At 36.2% G+C, this 19052-nt stretch overlaps 1 protein-coding gene across 1 annotated transcript in view; it reads left to right on the top strand.

Moving 5' to 3' along the window:
* Positions 1 to 19052, top strand: part of THSD7A (thrombospondin type 1 domain containing 7A) — a 188985-nt gene that overhangs the window by 146364 nt on the left and 23569 nt on the right. Inside the window, exons 13-18 of the mRNA XM_063152161.1 lie at positions 853 to 1116; positions 12282 to 12460; positions 15444 to 15449; positions 16981 to 17114; positions 17742 to 17895; positions 18805 to 18946. Of these exons, the coding sequence (XP_063008231.1) occupies positions 853 to 1116; positions 12282 to 12460; positions 15444 to 15449; positions 16981 to 17114; positions 17742 to 17895; positions 18805 to 18946 (879 nt within the window). The remainder of the gene's footprint in view (positions 1 to 852; positions 1117 to 12281; positions 12461 to 15443; positions 15450 to 16980; positions 17115 to 17741; positions 17896 to 18804; positions 18947 to 19052) is intronic.

Genomic DNA, 19052 nt, shown 5'->3' with positions numbered 1-19052 from the left:
CAGATATCCATTTTCTATTCTACTGTTCTAAATGAAGACAATAGCAAATACAAGAACTAAGGTTGTTGCTGCAATGTCCAGTGCCTTGTTTTGAATAGCGGGGAAAATACTACAGAATATTACATTTACAGTAATATCTAAGTAACAGCTACTTAGATACTACTTAGTAACAACCACTACTTTTGCAAAGACTACTACATTAATTTATATAAACTGGTTTGGAAAGGAAAACTAAGCAAACTTTACCAAAGAGAAGATTTTAATAAATTTATTGGAAAGGGGAAATTGAGTGAATGGCTATGCTACAGTTCAGGAAAGAAAGCAAGAACAGTACTGAATGGAAACAAATTCAGAGAAGGAGCTTATTCTATTAGAGGGGAAGAATGGTAATTATGAACAAATGTATGATAACAGGTGATGAAAGAATTTTGATATTTTGAAAGAAAGTACTAGTGCAGGAAAGATGCATGTTACTCCCTTCAACTTGAAAAAGCTTGATCCCAATAGAAATCTTGTTATTAAACTGCACACTGCTGATGAAATAGCAGGAAAAGAGTGTATTTTTTTAATTGCTAACATTTTTGAACTTTACTCCTGAAACATTTTTTATCCAAATTAAATATAAATTACATCTTCTTTTTAAAAAAGAAATTGCCTTTATGCAAATTTTAGGTATCCACTTTACTTTAGAAATTCAATTCAATAACCTAATTTAATAAAGATAAATGTAACAGGTATTAGGTGTATGTATGTATGTAGTTGCAAGCACTTGTTACAGAAGCCTAAATTAAATTTTTGGGAGATAAGCTGTAAACTGATACAAACTTGCTAATAACTATTTCTTCTTTCTAGGAAAGAGTAAGAAAAAGGACAAATGTAGAAATTCTCAGCTGTATCCTCTGATTGAGAATCAGTTTTGCCCATGTGACAAGTACAGTGCTCAGCCTGTGGGAAATTGGTCAGACTGTATTTTACCAGAGGGTAAGACAGAAGTGCTGCTGGGAATGAAGGTCCAAGGAGATGTTAAGGAATGTGGACAAGGCTATCGTTACCAGGCCATGGCGTGCTATGACCAAAACAACCGACTTGTGGAAACCTCGCGATGCAACAGTCATGGTATTGCAAACTTATTTTCTTTCATCTGTTTACTTATGACCTTTAAGTTTAACATAATATATGTACAAGTAGAATTAGCAAATTAATATTTATTGGTTAGGCTGCCTTTTATCCCAAGATACCTTCAAACCTAGCACGTTTTTGCTGACTTTTAAAATAGTACAATTAAGTAATGGTAAACTACTAACTACGTATTTTTATTGAAAAAATTAAATTCTTGTTATTCTTCCTGATTACTGTAGCTAGAAATCTGAGAATAAAGCCATTTACAAGGGGCAAATTAAAAAAAAAGTAAACAAACACGGGACTATTTTGGAAAGGCTGAAATTATTTCCACAGATTCTTTAGATAGCTTTAAACCCTTAAATAACCTTGTCTCTACCATTTGCTCTTCAATACCTTAACTAACAGGACCTGAGTTCAACAGCACACAGCACTTTTCTCTCTGTGTAAATCTGTGATGTGTAAAACTAGGATGGTTAATGACTTTATATTCTTTGTATTTACATTGCTCCAGGAAGGAACAGTGTTCCTTCCTAAAGGGGATGCATCTGCAGCATTGGGATCAAAACTGGCTGTTTCTGGTTTTCAGTGAGCCAGAAATGTCCTAATTGACATCAGTGGAGTTTTTGTCTTCATTGTTTTCCTGCTTGCAGTGAAAACTTGTATCTGAGCAATTGGTATGAAAAGCTGGGTGTTAGTGCTGTTAAAAGGTCGATTTAAGTTTAATTCACAGATGGCTTCTACTTTCTACTGTTAAATTAAGATAACAGATATTTCATTTATTTACTTGGATATATTTAAAATAACTAATCAAAGAGATGGAATTAAATAAGGCAATTTTAATTTGCACTATTAATTCTAGTTTAGAGATATGATAAACTAGAAATTCAATGTATCAAGCCAAGGTGTTAGCATATACTATGTTAGAAATTAATCACTTTTTCAGCATTAAGTTCAGAGTGACCTTTGAAAAGTGGAAAACTGTAAAAGCATTTCAGTATGTAGGAAAGTAGGAGAAGTGATGGCCCACTGCCAATCAGTTTTCAGTGACTTGAAGAATGGGCACTGCCAGCTTTTGTGTCAAAAGAAAGGAAAGAAACTGTTTGTCCAAGAGCATGTTGTTGTATGTGGTAAGTAAAAAGCTGCTGCTAGGAACAACTTTTTGTGTAGAAGAAATATGGATGTATCTGCTTTCAAGCCCTGGCAGTGCATTTTGAGGAGCAATTCCATTGCAAGAGTCAAAGAAATAGAAGAGGAAGAAAAATGTATTAAAAAAGTATATTCTAAACCATCATTGTTTACCCTGATAGAATTCTCTCTTCATGATAGTAATTTCTGATCCAATAGATTTTATCAGGGAATGTGGCCTACATTCACAGTGACCACAATGAATAATAATCCAGTGGAAAAGCTGCTAACAATGTGTTACTGTCATTCCTGCTACAGCCAGGGCAACAGTTTATATGCTATTAGCACTCACAGGCATCCTTCCAAAAACACAGTATAGCAATGCTTTGTTGCGCTCTTTCTTTCTCAAGTTCCATCTTTTCTTTTTTTTTTTTTTTTTTTTTTTTTTTTTTTTTTTTGTCACAGGAGACTTGAAGTCTCTTTTAACTTTGTAAAATGGAAGTGTTTGCTTGTCATTCCTGTATTTATTGTAGGTTGGGGTGCCTGAAACCTTTGTTTTTAGGTGTTGTTTTCTTTTGAATTCTTTCTTTCTAGATCAGTTCACTAAGATGTCCGGTTCCTTGATATTCCACTACACCACCCCCCACCTCACACCCCTCCTGTCTGTGTTTTCCCCCCACCTCACACCCCTCCTGTCTGTGTTTTCCCATCAGTTCCATCTGAGAGGGAGGGTACACGTTAACTTGGTCCATGGTGACATGTGTGAGCATATAAAGCTTGGAATTCATATTGAACTAATCCTGTATTCTTTTACTTTCCTAAAGTTGTTTGGCAGGAGTTTCATGTATACAGGGAATGAAGAATCTAACATAATTTTGATGATAAAGTTTTAAACTGATGCTAATGAATACATCACTAAATTTATGGTTTCCTTTCCAGTAGATCCTCTGTTATTGATAGGTTTTGTACATACACATAGTATAGGTTTACATAAATCTTACCTAATTTATTGTTTTCCTTCAGCATTTTTTACAGATTTAGCATATTTTTGAAAATACAGGGGAGCTAGAGCAAATTATATAGGTTTTTCAATCTAATTTCAGTATATGTTTACTGCCTTTTCTGAATAACTACTTTGTATTCATGGATTACATTCTGATGATTTGTTTTATTTTTTTGCAACGTGTACAAACTTCTGCTTTGCCACTTAAATCTTATTTTATATTTTCCCAGGACTTATTTACAACACTTTTCTCGTTATTCTCATGCTCTTGTTGTGTGACAGTTTTTCAGTTTGGCATCATCTCTAGGTTTTAGTATGCCCTTTGGTTTGGTTTGGTTTGGTTTTATTTTATTTTGGTTGGGGTTTTTAATTGTTGTTGTTTGGAGGTTTTTCTGGTTTGTTTTGTTTTCTTTAAGAACAAACATAAAAGCTATATGATGCCAAACTAACAAGGGACGTCTGTAGTATCACAATAGTACCCCACCTGCTGGAAAATAAAAGTGCCTTGGAGCTTCCCATCAATCTGCATTTGGCTTTTCAAGCAGAACTTGACAGGACACATAATTCAAGCCTGCTTGGGTTATTTTTTGTAAATTTTAACAGAGGATCTTATCTCCCTACAGCAATGATTTTTCACTAATTTTATAACTGATTTTTCACTGGATTTTTCACTAATATTTTTGGCTGATCTAAAGTGTCATCAGATTTTTCTTCTGTTACCTGTTCTACTCTCAGTTCTGTGGGTCTCTTATTTCTTTTCCAAATAATATATTATGTAATTGAAATTTTTATAGCATAGGATTTGGCAAATTAGTTTGTACTAGGAGGGAAAGTAAGTCCAACATTTAAGGGAAGATATTTCCTGTCTGGTATCCAACTTGAGCTTTTGTTGTCTTCTCACACTGTGAAATCCTGAAATGGGAAATGGAGATAATTTAACTTCTTCAGCTGTGACAACAACCTCTAAATCTGTCAGGAGGGACAAACTGCACCCACACTGATATTATTAATACATCATGAGATATGTTTTGTGATATATTCAAATAACACAAGAAACTCAAATAGTGAGACTTTCAAAAGTTTTATGTAAATATTACCATGTAAATTTACAAAGCCATGAACAGGTCAGTGTTGCAAGCCATGTTGTTTTGAGTGGAAGAAATGAGAAAACAGACCTGCTCTGCTGTGCCAAAAATTTTTTAAGCTTTTTGTTTTGCAAAATGTTGCTTGCTTATCATCACAGTTTGGTTATTTATTCAGAAAAGAAAAAGTAAACAGAGCCAGAAGAATAAATACTTCAGGACTCTCTTTCCTGGATGGCACATCTCATGTTCAAAAGATTTAAGAAGAGTTAACTAACAGTGTTTCACAGCCACCAAGGAGCTAAAGGACAGATGTGACACAAGGACCATCCTAAATTAGTATACCTGTCTGAGTATTCTCATGATAATTTTTGAAATTTTGGGTGCAGTTTTAAAGTATCAAATGCAAACAAGTTTCTCAAGAAGACAGGAGTGACTGTGAAAGAAAAAGAAAGGCAAATTATAATTAAGTACCTCTATTAGTACTGCTAGGTTAGAACTCTGGGAAGAAGAGGGCAGAAATCCTTCTGCAGAGGGTCCTTAGCTTTCTGTAGCTTAACAGGTGCTTCAAAAAAAATCCCACACAGTTGAAAGTAGACCTGAGTTTCAGCTGCAGAGAGGCAAGGTGGTTTGTTTTTTCCTTACTTTCTTTTTTTCTCTGTGTTATATATGCCGAATATTTTTACTTTCATTTAAAAAATATTTTGTTTCACATTTGAGTTAAATTTATTGGTAAGAAAGTGTACACTATTCAGCAGCCATTTGAAATATTCTGCCACTGGTATTTTCATCCATTCCAGTTCTGCAGAGTGTGGGCAAGAGCTAAGAGCTTCCAGGTATGAGCAGGTGTGGGAGCATCAGCTAAAAGGGGTAACTGAGCTGCTCTTTACCTGTTTCCCCTAGTGGAAGACACACAAATTGCCCTTTCTCTGCTTCCTGCTTTTCAATTCTACATAGATAATTTTATTGGAGAATTATAATAACTTATTTTGTTAATCAAATGTGAGAGGTTTTTTTCTCCATTAGAAAAGACACAGTTGTTTTTCATAGCTTTATCTCTGCCATGAGTTGTGTACTAGAACTCTGTGGATAATGACATATGTCTGCCAACAATCTGTTTCCATGTATTTGTGAAAAAAATTGAGAGAGATTCTCTTCATTGTTCCTTTAAATTGTACCTTTAAATTTTCATGAAAAAAAACCCAAAAGCAAGCCACTGCCGTGCTTATGAACTAAACTATTTGCTCTTCAGTATTCAGTTTTTCTCCACCATATATCAATTATGAATCATGACCCACATAAGCTGGGTGGTGGTTGTGTTTGTGTGTGCCTGCTGAAGGCAAACAGAGTAGCATGGCAGACAGATGCAGCATTTTTATATAGGTCGTATTACTCTGCTTAATTCATGTCCGTTTACTGTTAAGACCTTAGGCACAGTCAAGCAGTCAGGATAGTTTGTCTGCTGCCTTATTAGTGTGAGATTATTTCCCCCTTCAGCATTAATTAAATGAGATGCATTGATTTGTGCTGACTCTACAAAGCCCTCTGTGGCTACAAGGCTTATGTGGAGGATTAGAGAGGAATATCTGCATATCAGTGAATACTTTTGCAACAGCTGCTAGGAGTATCAATGTGAATGGAGGAATTTTGTATTTAATTGCTTATATGTGCAATAAAATAAAATCTTGTATGGTATAACAGAGTCTGTATAGTCCAAAATGTCTATCACAGCTTGCTTTATCCACTTTTATTAGGATTTTTAAATGTGGCTTTTTCACTCTCAATAGTCTAACCTGAAGCAATGCAAATTTATACAGAAAAAAAAAAAATCAGTGTTAAAATTTAATTGGGACTTTCTGTTGAATGTTTATTCAAAAGTAAATATATTTCCCTTTGGAAATTCTAATCTAGCATGGTAGTAAGCCTAGATTCTCAAACTTTTATTAAGATACATTACTGTTTCATAGCCTATATATTTTCTCTTATTTTTTAAAATCTATATATATTTATGTCATGTGTTTTCTTGCAATATGTTTTCTATTGCCCTGCACCAGAATTCCTACCTCAGGCCTCTGAATTCTGGTGCTTCCACATCTGCCTCGCCAACAAGACATCAGTCTTAAAGCAGTCATCCATCAATCCAAAGAGCTGCAGTTAGTTCACCAGAGGAAGAATTACAGATGCAGGAGATAGTTAAGCATGAACAATTGCTCTCAGATTTTGAGCCTTTGAAGGGTAATCCTGAAAAAAAAAAAAAGAAAAAATCTTATTGTGTTTAATACATCTTTCCATGGATCAACAGAAATATGAACACTCTCTAGAAACACATATCTTCTGATTCAAATGAAATACAAATAGTTGCATATTTCTTGATCCTGGAAGATGTGATACATGAACTTTGTATTTCCTGGAAAAAAATCTATGAGAACAACATAAACCATTTTTTTCTTTGAAACATAGCATGCATGACATTTACTCATGAAAGCAGGAGCATAATTCTTTCAGTCCTAGGGACAAAAGAGTTCATGTAAACATTTTGTGAGATGTTTATGTTTGCACCCTTCAACTGGAGTAGTCAGACTGCTCCTACACATTGCACATGCAGTTTGTGGGGAAAGGTCTTATATCCACCTACTTATCCTGCTTTGTTATTAGAGAAAGTGTGAAGTCCAATAAAGTCCTCCCTTATAAATTATCCATCACATCTGTTAATTACTTTGCTCTAGGAGTCCAGATTTTATAGCCAATTAGCAATGGGACAGTAAACTTTTCCCTTTTACTAATGAGTTCAGTTCATACTCCTAGTGGTTCAAAGCCATTTGTTAAATTATGGTTCAGTAATCTTTAATGACAGAATAGCCATGTTCTCACTCATAGCAGACAACTGCCCATTTCACAGCCTTACAGGAGCTGAAATAACTGAGAAACTACTGCTCTGGGAGCAGACACAGGCCTTAGATATAGGCAACTCTTTCCAACACCTCTCTGGACCATGCAGAGCTGTACCCTGTACCACAGTCCCATCTCTCCAACATCCCTCAGATGTTGTGAGGAGAAGGAAATGATGCTGTGGAACACTTCAGTCAGGATGAGAAACAGCAGGCAAAAAGTGAACTGCTGATGTCCAGAGAACATATCTTCAGCCCTTAAAGTGTTGGGTTTCTATTTCACTGTCCCTCCTTCATCTTCCCACCTCTTCTTCATAGACATTTCACTGCTCTCATTCTTTCCTTCTCCCTGCCATTACCCTGGTAATTTCTTGCTTCTTTGAACCTCAAAGCTCTGGTATGACTTTTGGTGCAATTATATTAACCAACCAGTCTGTGTGATATAATTTGGTGACATTCCACCATAGAGATGTTTACCCACACACTGGAGGCTTGTTTCTGTAATAAGGTTCTATGCTAACACACACAGGGTTGGTCTAACACAAGCAGCACCTTTTCAAAGGTGATTTGGTCAAACTGAAAACAATACTGAAAGTTTAAAAATGGCTCCTTCACATCCTTTTCATGTCAGAAACTATGTATCTGCATCACCAATCTCATTTGAATGTAGTATTTCTGCTGACTTCATTTCAATATTTTTCTATATAACAATATTCGGTCTTCATTTGCTAAGATTTTTGCAGTGTGAACATTTTACAAGTAAAACCATCTGAAATTTAACAAAAACAGCAACAACGACAACAACCAAGTGCAAACTTTTCAAAGTTCTTTAACATCTGCTTTCTTGGATTTGAGGGAGGATTGCTATGAACTTACAGAGATCATCTTTATTCACCGTAAAAGATATTTGGACTTCATACACAAAAAAAGTCATCTGAGGTGACAACAAGTCCAGAGAAGCTTTTCCTGAAAAGTACCATTTGATAGGTAGTAAGTGGAGTGGAACAAGTAATTTTAAACAAGTAATTTATTTTTTAATTCACCCTTCTTTCTTGACTAAAGTGCTTTCTGTAAGCAATCTGAAGTGCGCTTCTTCCTCAGTTCTAAGGGAGTCCAGTAGAATAGCTAAATGTCAAACAGTCTGTTGAGCAAAATACTGAGGCCCCTGAGAGGAAATATATGCCAAGGGATGAATATGCCAAAAACTTTTTGATGTCAGATATAACAAGGTCATTTTCATTCTGCATACTAATTACTTATGGAATACAAACCAGAGAGCACAGTGTTTGTATTTCTTCCCTTTGTCCTCTATTTTGATTTGTGAGAACATTCTTCATTGCATTTCACTCTCTGGCCAGAGAATGCAAGCATAAGCTCTTGAGAGCATTTTGTTCTGTTTGTGCTTCACCAAGATATTACTTTTGGCAGGATGTTTATTTCTTTTCTCCTCTTTCGTTGTTTCCATGTAGTATCTCCTTACAATTCTCTTGACTTTATGTTCTGAGCCATTTATTTCCTCTTCCCTCTCGCTGTCTTTTCTTACCCTTTCCTCTATTCCTCCTTAGTCCCTCTTTTGTTTTGCATTTCCTCTGTTGTTTTGAATTCTCTTTGCCATGAAAAGTAACTTCATAGGATTGTATCCTGAGTTGACAGGAATCCACAAGGATCACAGAGTCCAACTCCTGGCCCTGCACAGGACACCCCAAGAGTCACACCATGTACCTGAGAGCATTGTGCAAAGGCTTCTTGAACTCTGTCAGGCTTGGTGCTGTGACCACTTCCCTGGGGAGCCTGTTCCATTGCCCAAACACCCTCTGGGTGAAGAATATTTTTCTATTATATAATTTAGTCTTTGTGTTCTTGGATATAGGCAAAAATTATTTATTTTCTTTTCCGTCTGTTTGGAGAAGCTGTGAAATTCCTTTGTGGACCCCCTTAACTGTGTTAGTTTAACAGTGGTTAGGGGTTTTTAATGCTTGTCTTGCATCTTACAAAATAATAAGTGTTTTTCTCTCTGTACTCTCCAAAAATGCTCCACACTTCCAGAATCTCCAAGTGATCCTACCTTGTTAGAGCTCCTTTTTGGTGTTTTCATTGATTGACTCCATTCTTGTTCTCTTCTTAACATGTCTTTTCCATTCTTCTTGTTCAGCTGTTTAGCTTTCAGATGTGGAGTTTGTGTCTTGATGCTTTTCTGAGAAAATAGAAAAGAAGGAGTGGAGAACATCATAGGCCAGACATCATGGAGATGGCGCAGGAAAGAGCTGTATGGTGAACAGAAGCCATTCCATGAAGCTTGCAGGATTAAGGAGCCAGTATAAGATTGCAATTCAGTAGTTTTTCATTATAGAGTGTGTGGATAGTGTCATATGGACCTCTGCATCCTCTGTAAAATGCAGATTGCAGTTTTCCATGCCATAACTCTTAATAAGACTCTGTATCTGTAGTAGGATGTTGTTTTCCCTTTTTGCCTTCGATGGTAAGGCAGTTCAGTTCTAGTGGCTGACTTCAATGTTGATATTTCATGGATAGTATAAATGTTCCTCTAGTGATATGGTTTCATTTGAAAATTTATGGATTCACTTGGAATATAGCTCAGGGTAATTAAAATGTTACCTGGAAATTGCATACAGTATAATGTGTTTGATACAATTTCTCTCTGCAAGATTCTAAATGTGTTAAACTTTTTGCCCTTGTGTGGATGAATTGAAGAGAAATGAAACAAAATAATTTCTAGTTTGTCAATTATTTAAGTTTAGTATGTTCCACACAGGCTCCTTTTGGTAGGCTGTAAAGTGTTACCAAAATCCCAAAATACCATGGTATCCCAGAGAAGATCTTGGCAAAGACTGGGAAGATCCCTTTGAGAGTTACTAAGACAATCTCAGAGGTCTTTGGACCTTAAAATAAAGTCTTCCTGAGCAGCTTGTACTAATTCAAGTTACCTGCTTAAGGATATTTAAAGCAACTTGAATTTGGGTTTTTCAGTCCTTAATTACCAGAGATAAAAAATTCACAAATGGTAAATGGCATAACTGAGATATAGTAGAAAGATTTCTCCAGAAAAACACTATTTAGAAGTTATGTTGAAAGTAAAAGCAGCATTTCAGAATCACAAGAAATTTCATAAAGCAATGAAATTTTCACTTAGTTCTATCAGACAAGAAATATCACTAAACATTTTTTGTTTGAAGGGAATTGTTTCTTTTAACTTGCTTTGGTTATTTTACATTTTCATTCAGTAGCTTCCTGATTGTGTGAGTACATGATTTTGTATAGCACCTGAGAGGACTTGTTGAAAACTCATTACTGATGCCGGTGCAGACTTTGGTATTTATGCAATCAAACTTCAGTGCAGGATGGAGCTCTGAGATAGGGTGCATCAGATTTCTAGGACTCAGACATGTCAGGTAAGGTGAAGCAAAATCAATTTTGCATCTACTGCTGCAGGGCAATCTGTGTCACCATCTCTTATATGCAGGGATGTGATCCTCAAAAATTTATTTTGTCTAACACAGTATCACTTCATACACTTTCACTGAACTCGTTGCTCAAATAGAAACAGCTATTTAATAAATATGATTGTAATTCAAGGTAATAATATTCTAGTCATTTTAACGAAGACATGTTTGGTGAGCAGTAGTTTCACAGTGCTCAAGTCCAGGATGTGCTCTTTATATTTATTTAAATATTTAACACTTCTAAACAGAGTAAAACCATACAAAATAAAAACATCACCTGAACTTGACCATAAAATACTATAAATGCTACTGTATATTTAAATTTTTTTTAATCTAAAACAAATTAACTATATCTAAACCAACAAATTAACTAGAAATAGGTATATAGAATTGAAAACTAAGTGGTTTGATTCTTTACAAACCTTGAGAGTGGTTTTTGTTGGTTCCTTTTAGAAGAGACAGAACAACTTTGTGTAGAAGCATACGTTAAAAACAATTCAGCTCTGATGACAAGATTGATCCTTTTCAAATTTAAGAAACTCTATATATCTGACAAACAATTGAAATATTTGAAGCCTAGTGAACCATGGCAATCTTTTGAGGATGATCTTAACCAAGTATGGAAAATTTCACAACTGTTTTTTTAAAATATTTTAATGAAATATTTTAATACAAGTTTAAATCCACCAGGGTTTTAAATTTGTAAAGTGAATATTTGCTAATGGTAAATACTTTGCAAATCTGACACAGGAAAGAGGAGAAGAGAGTTCAGGACATAGTTGTAGTAAACATGCAGTTAAGGCCAGCTTTTTATTTGATGGATTATAGCTTCTCCTTTAAATATTGGAATAAATTATACATATTGTAGAGCTATGGCATATGCTGCTTTTGAAAGAAAGACATTTTCACTTATTCAGTGAATTGAGGCCTCATGTTACTCCCTGCAGACCATGTCATACCCCCTTCCAAGCTCTCTGGACCAATGACTTAACCAAAACAAACATCTGCTTTTCCATTCAGTGCAATTATTCAGTGTGCTGCTGGGGGCAGATGGTTGTTAATCGGCAGATCATTAATGTGGCAGGCTACTCTCTCTTTCTAGCCTTAGAAAGGTCACAAGGTGTTAAGTTCCCTTGCTCCAGGCTGGCAAGATGCATTTCTTCTCAGTTGGATTTTTGATGTATAACTGCAATTGAATTACTTGATACAGTTGTGGAGTATCCTCTAATTACACCTTTTTTCCTTTTAAAAAATTACACATATCATTTTACAGAGTAAGAATGATGCCGCCAAGAGATGGTTAGTGTCAATTACACTGAAGCTGTCAGAAAGTTTGAATGCTGAAATCTGGAGAGTGTGAATCCTAATCAGATGGGATGATGAGCAGTGAGGATGCTCAGCTGCTACTCTAACAGTCTCCAACTATATGTGTCAATTTTCTGCAGAATTTAATTTATCCCTAATGATGAAGAGATCTCTCTATTCACACAGTCCTGTCAAGTCAAACTTTGGAGAATCTAAATGAAGCAGACGAGGGCTTCAGGGAGAAGTCGCAAACTGACATTCTGAAGAGATTTCACTTTCTTTTCCATCCATCCAGGGTATATTGAGGAAGCCTGTATTATTCCCTGTCCCTCAGACTGCAAGCTCAGTGAGTGGTCCAACTGGTCTCGCTGTAGTAAATCCTGTGGGAGTGGGGTAAAGGTTCGGTCTAAATGGCTGCGTGAAAAACCCTACAATGGTGGAAGACCCTGTCCAAAGCTAGATCATGTCAACCAGGTAATTGGATTTATATTTACATTATTGATATAGAATTTTCCAAACTTCAAATAACCCTTTTATCTGTATTTTTGTTGTAGAAAAACATTCTAACATAAGGAGCAGATGGAGGTAGAAGGAGTATGTGTTGGTTTAGAGTTCCTCAGGCAGTAAAGGATCTGTCTTAGTTCCTCATCTGCAAGAATTTTGCATATTTTGTGAACTGCAGACTGCAGACAATAAAACATGCTTACATGCAGATTTTGAATACTGTGTTTCCAAAGATCTCTTACCTGAAGGGATTCTCCAAGAAAGATGGAGAGAAACTTTGTACTGAGCCATGTAGTGACAGGACAAGGGGGAATGGCTTCAAACTGAGAGTAGATTTATATTACACATTAGGAAGAAATTCTTCACTCAGAGGGTGATGAGGCCCTGGAATGGGTTATGCAGAGAAGGGTGAATGCCTCATCCCTGGAAATGTTCCAGGCCTGATTGGATGGGTCTCTGAGCAAACTGGTCCAGTGGAAGGTCCCTACTCATGGTAGGGGGCTTGGAACTAGAGGATCCCTTCTAAACTTCTAATCTTCTAATATATGACAGGGGGTAAAATGTCTCATTACTGTTGTTCAAACTGGCAAGAGTTTTAGTGTCATTCCCTGACCATCTTAGATCAGAAAACAAAACTCACACAGTCATCCCAGTGTCCTTTAGTGCATTCTCCTCAAGCTGGAGCTTGACATTCTTGGGTACACTTGCTCTGGCAGTGCAGTTCAGTCACAAATGCAATTCTGAAGTCAAGTCTCCCAGCTGTCCCACAAACTGCGCTTGGTATTGCAGTATGGAGCAGTCTGACCATACAGTCTGCATCCTCTTCAAGTGAAACTAAACCATAAAATGTGATCCAAGAGCACCCCGGCAATGCTGGAAGGCTTGGACTGATAATAAGCATTTAGTCTTTGGGACCAAGTTTAGCACTAGCCCAAGTTAAACCCTGAAGTTTCTTTCCTTGGAGAGTTTTAGAAAGGAAAAGCATTCCTTGTCAATTAACTTATGCTCTTCAAAGTTGATTTATATTCATATTACTGTTGAATTTAATTTAGTCTGCAGAGACATGTTAAACAACCACATGGTCTTTTCTGTAAATATTCAAAGATTAAAAAAAAAAAGTGCTCTCAATTTACATTTGAATAAAAATGCATGTACTTAATACTATCCTATTGACATTTTGCTAAAACAAAATGAAATGGCTTGTTGATCTAATTTTCTACTTTAGGGGATGTAATTAGTTCTAATTTAGAAAATCATAAGTGTTTAACCACAGCTAATAAACCAAGTTTGTGATCTACTTTAACAAAATACGAACTAGAATGAGGGTTGCTGGATTTGGGTCAGCATGTAAATATGCTTTAAATTAGGGGGAACGTGTTTCAATAGGAGCAAATTATAGTCTATACAAAAGTCTTTTCCCTTCTTTAATATTCATGTAGTACATAATAGGCTTGTATTTTTCTGCATCAAAGGTGATTTTGCTGGAGGTCTGTTCACCACTTCTATGCAGCACTATTGCCCTCTGCCGGTGCTTTGGCTCATTTGATTTGTGGTTACAGGGTCTTTGACAAATAATACTTGATTCCAAATGTAATTATTGTAAAAATAAAATTGAAATATAGTACTTTCATGAGAAGGACATTCCACAGATAATGCAAGGATGTTGAAAAATATAGAACCTGTATTTTTCATTTTTAATACATTCCCCTTCAATTCAGAAACTTGCAGAGAAATGCTCAGATATTCTAATTTTGAATTAGTTATTTAAACTAAATATGATCCACCATTCAGCTGGAAAAGAACTGACTTTCAGAGTCATGATTTAATAATCATTCATTTTAATGTATTTAGGTTACATTTTTATTACTTAATAATGTAACACTCTTATTTGCATACATATGACCCGTAGTGGTAAAATTGGATCTTTGGTGCCCACAAGTGGGAGTACTATGATTTACAGAAGAACTATGCTGTAAGATGCCATGTAGGAATTATGAACCTGGGGAAGGCCTACAACATGTTGTCTAGCCCAGAAAACAGGAGATGGGAGGGAGGATGTTGGCAGACTGCTAGTACAGACATAAAGGGCTGTTGCAAAGAAGGAGGAAATAATCCATTTTCCATGGCCATCATGGATAGGATAAAAGCAGTGGGCTTACACTGCTGCAAGAAGATTTGGGTTAAGCCTTGGGAAAACTTTCTAATAGTAAGGCCAGGGAAACACTGAAATAAAATCCTTAAGACCTTGTTAAGAAGTCGTTCAGTGTCTCTCAGGGCTGACATGTGTGCCTGTGATTTGAGGAAGGATGAGCACAGTGAAAGCTGATTGTGTCACTCAATGTCATGCCAGGGTGGTTTCCAAACCACACTCCAGCTGAATAAAGCTAGCTCAGTACTCACTTCAGTAGGCTAAAAGACATCATAATTACAGTAATAATGGAGTCAGGTTTGATATAAAATCATGTCAATGGCCATAAGATGGTTTCAAATGAAGGGACTAATCTGAGACTGTTAGAGAAATTAAGGACATCCATTTTTTCATTGATTACAAGCATTATTTTCCCTCTTATCAGGAGCAGGATAGGTATGCAATTCTTATACCACCAAACTGCTGTGATCTGCAGTCATAGCTACAAAAATGCCAGTAAGGTCAAGAGAACACCAATCACATGTGCAATGCTATATAGAGTTCTCCTCTGGCTTTCTGTCAAGACATCCAAATTTTATGTTACTGCAAAAGCTGTTGAGTGTGTGGGGTTTATGTATTTCTTCTTATGGTAACCAGGGTCAGACATATAGACATTTCCCTGAATTAAGGCTTCCCTGTTCTCATTTTGGAAATTCTGGAGAAGAATTCTAAAGAACAAATTAACAACAGAATCCAGTACCTTCTCTAACATGCATTTTCACCGCACACTTTTATGCCTTTTATTGTTAATGTAGTTCAGAGAAGGCCCAAGTATGTTGACCATGCTGGTGGTCTTGTGCCTGGGCTGATCAGCTGCACAGTGATATGATACCAGACTACACATTTAGTGTCCAAGGCATTCTATTTTCTGTGGTATTTTGTTGCAGGTTAACCATCAAACATCAGCAATCTTTTTCTACACAAGAAGGGTTACTGAAAAGAAATCAAGAACTTGTTTAAGACAAGTCTTAGAGTTTTTAGCAGTTTTGATTTTGCTGACTTGATACCTAGAAGGATATGTCAAATTATAATTTCAAGGCAATGGGCTTTAAGTAATTTATGCATAATTATGATATTCCATGAAGGATGTAGGAACTTTGGAAGGATGAGAATTGACAGTTCCATTTATTTGTTTGAATCTATTGCATCTAATGCTGTCAGAAGAATTTCAATTGATAGAGAAGTCCAGTGTCCTCCAAAAACACTGAGGATTTTCTCTTATCTAAGAGAGATGGGATTCCCTACTGTGTGAAAGTTTGATGCTCATTATAGGCAAAAAGGGAAAACAGTTCAACTGTCTAACCAAGAGACTAGGTAATGTACAGTTTCTTCCCACCAGTTGTGATTTGTAAAATTTATTTTCTTCCAAGGGCAAGCTTTTTGCAAATTGCCTTATGATAGCAAAGGAGATCCAAGAGGAAAAAAAATAATGCCCTTTTTCTTTGCAGAACTAACAGAATATTGTCTATAATAAAATTGTATATTGTATACAATAAAATTGTGTCTAAACTGATTCTGTTTAAATACTTATGCTTCACTCATACAATGCTAACTTTTTCTCTTTGCTTTTTTCCTTTCTTTTGGGTTCATGAAAATACTTTCTTCAGGCACAGGTAAGTGTTTATAAAATAGAGATTTAAGATCAACATGTGCTTCTTGCTCAACATGTGCTGTCTGTCCCATTTTTTGTAATGTGTATTTGAGTCAGTACATGGAACACTGTAGAAATTGCTGTATGAGATGCCATTTAAAAATTTGCATTTAAATCTAAACATAACACTAATTCTGGTACACAAATACATTAGAGTGATTTTAAGCATACATGATGATTAAATAAAGTGAATCAATATATATTGTATAATTTCTCTTGAGGTCACCTCTCCTTAGTGATACAAAACCCTCACAACTAATAACTGGGATAATAGTATAATAGTGGGATGAAATCATAGAGAAAAGAGGTGAAGGACAGAGCTAAAGTGCTAGCAGAGTTTTAAGAGCATTTTTTAAAAAGCTGTACTCATAAACTAACTTTATGTTAGATCTGTTATGTTTTTTGGTGGAAATGGCACAGCATGGGCTTAGTGGCAGAGAAAACCAGAGAATCCAGCATTCAATAGCTTCTTTTTGTTATTTCAGTAGTTTTCTAGCAAGTATTTAATCTGTATTATTATCACAGTGTCTAAATCATCAAGTCTTTTATTTTTATTCTTCCCAAGAGCATTAATGCTTTTTTCTGTATGATCACTTCTGCATGTTCATGTTACTTGTGTGCACCAAAACTGACACTGAGTGTGGATTCCAGGTGTATGAGGTGGTCCCCTGCCACAGTGACTGCAGCCAGTACATATGGGTAACTGAGCCCTGGAGTGTCTGCAAGGTGACCAACGTGGACTTAAAAGAGAATTGTGGGGAAGGTGTTCAAACAAGGAAAGTCAGGTAAAACAATATTGCTCCTCCTTCACTTTAAAGAACCTTCACTTTCAGTTTTGGGTGTATTTAATTTGATGTAATTCTATGTAATGCCTAGTGTTGAATCCAGACCTGGAGCCTGGCTGATGTAAATCAGAATAGATTCAGGGAGTGCAATATGACTCTGTCTACTTGTTATGGATATAGACCTTGATTCCTAATTTAAACTATTAAATTAGGTAATTAAAAAGCATCTGTGTAAATTGAGGATTAATACTAAGAATATAAAATTTTTGAAGTTTTAATAGTTCTGGATTTAAAGTTGCCAGTGAAGTATGCACAAAATATGTCTAAACAATAGGTGATTTGCATTATTCTGGTTTAGAGGTCAGCTAATGTCAAGCAAATCACCTGCCCAGGGGCTCCCAGGAAATCACTGATAGGGACTGTCTAAATTATGTGCATGCCTTTATGTTGCTGTCATCTGTGAAAACAAGGATTGTTTTTGACTCTTCAGCTTTTCTTGGGCATTCCTAGATCAATACTTACTTAATTTATGTGCTGGCAGAATGTTAAAATGCCTCAGAATATTGTAGAGCACATACCATATGAAATCCATGGCAAGTGAAGTTGATGTGCAGTTCTTTTTTCCAGGTGCATGCTAAACACTGTGGATGGTCCATCTGACACAGTAGAAGACTATCTGTGTGATCCTGAAGATATGCCACTTGGTGCTAGAAAATGCACGCTGCCCTGTCCTGAGGACTGTGTTATGTCTGAATGGGGATCGTGGTCTCAGTGCTCTTTGGTAAGAAGTATAATGAAGTGCCACATTTCTGGTTTTGGGAGGATACTTAAAAAGTGTATGTATGATGTGTTTTGCAAAGCTGCTGAACTGATAACACCTGTATATATCTACATATAGTGTCATCTTTAGGGTTGTTTTGTGTTGGCTGCAAATGAAGTGTGACAGTACTTTCCATTAAGCTAAATTCTTCCAGAACACAGACTAAAATGTGCCCAGTGGTCACTCTTCCCAGTGTGGGGTGCCTTCTGTGTAGTGGAAGAGCTGTGGCAGTGGCTTATGAGTTTGTCTTTGAGCCTAGCTCTGAGCCTCTGCACAGCAGCACAGTCACTGAACTAAAAATGTCACTATCCTCATATGAGCGACAAAGTCTGCAGATCAAGACTGAGTATAGAAAAGTAATTTTGGGTCTTCTCTCCCCTTCCTTCCTGACAGGAATTTCAAAAAGAAATGTCAAAAAAAAGAAACCAAACAAACAAACAAACAAAAAAACCAACCAAACAAACAACCAAAAAAAAACCCAAAAAAACCCCAAAAAACCAAAAAACCCCCCAAAAAACCCCAAAAATAAACAAACCACTGAAAAGTGTTTCAGGACCTCTGAGAGGCTTTGGTGCATTACATTATAACATTTGGAAAGTGAGCATCTCAATATCCTGTTTATGAGTGAAATAGTTCCAAAATACTAACAGTGTACTTTGGAACTATTTCACTCATATATGCATTGGTTAGGAAAATAGAATGGTGTTACCAAGTTAGGTTAAAGAAGAGGGTTTCTCTTATACATTAGCAGGAGCCTGTTATTTTACACTTGTGTTTTTTGAAGGGATTATTTAAAAGGTTATTGTATTGCTGCATAAAGAGGTATCAGTGTGCCAAAATATTTAAGCTGTTTCTAATCTTACCTTCAAGCCATGCAATGGAAGTAGTGTCCGTGAAAGGTCAGCTGAATGCCTTAGACAACCAGATGATGGAAAGCCTTGTCCTGCTGCCACCGAGACAGAAGCCTGCACTTTGAACAAGAACTGCTACCACTATGACTACAATGTGACAGGTATTTGTGTTATGGTGACAGCCTGGGACCACATCTTACAGATCATTTCCATTCACCTTACAGGATGGATTTTTCTGCTTTCCATTCTTACCCAGAGACAGCAGTG

The sequence above is a fragment of the Melospiza melodia genome, chromosome 1, assembly GCF_035770615.1.
Source record: "Melospiza melodia melodia isolate bMelMel2 chromosome 1, bMelMel2.pri, whole genome shotgun sequence".
Classification (NCBI taxonomy): Eukaryota; Metazoa; Chordata; class Aves; order Passeriformes; family Passerellidae; genus Melospiza; species Melospiza melodia.
Note: the sequence above shows the minus strand (reverse complement) of the source record. Positions and strands in the feature narration are given on the sequence as shown.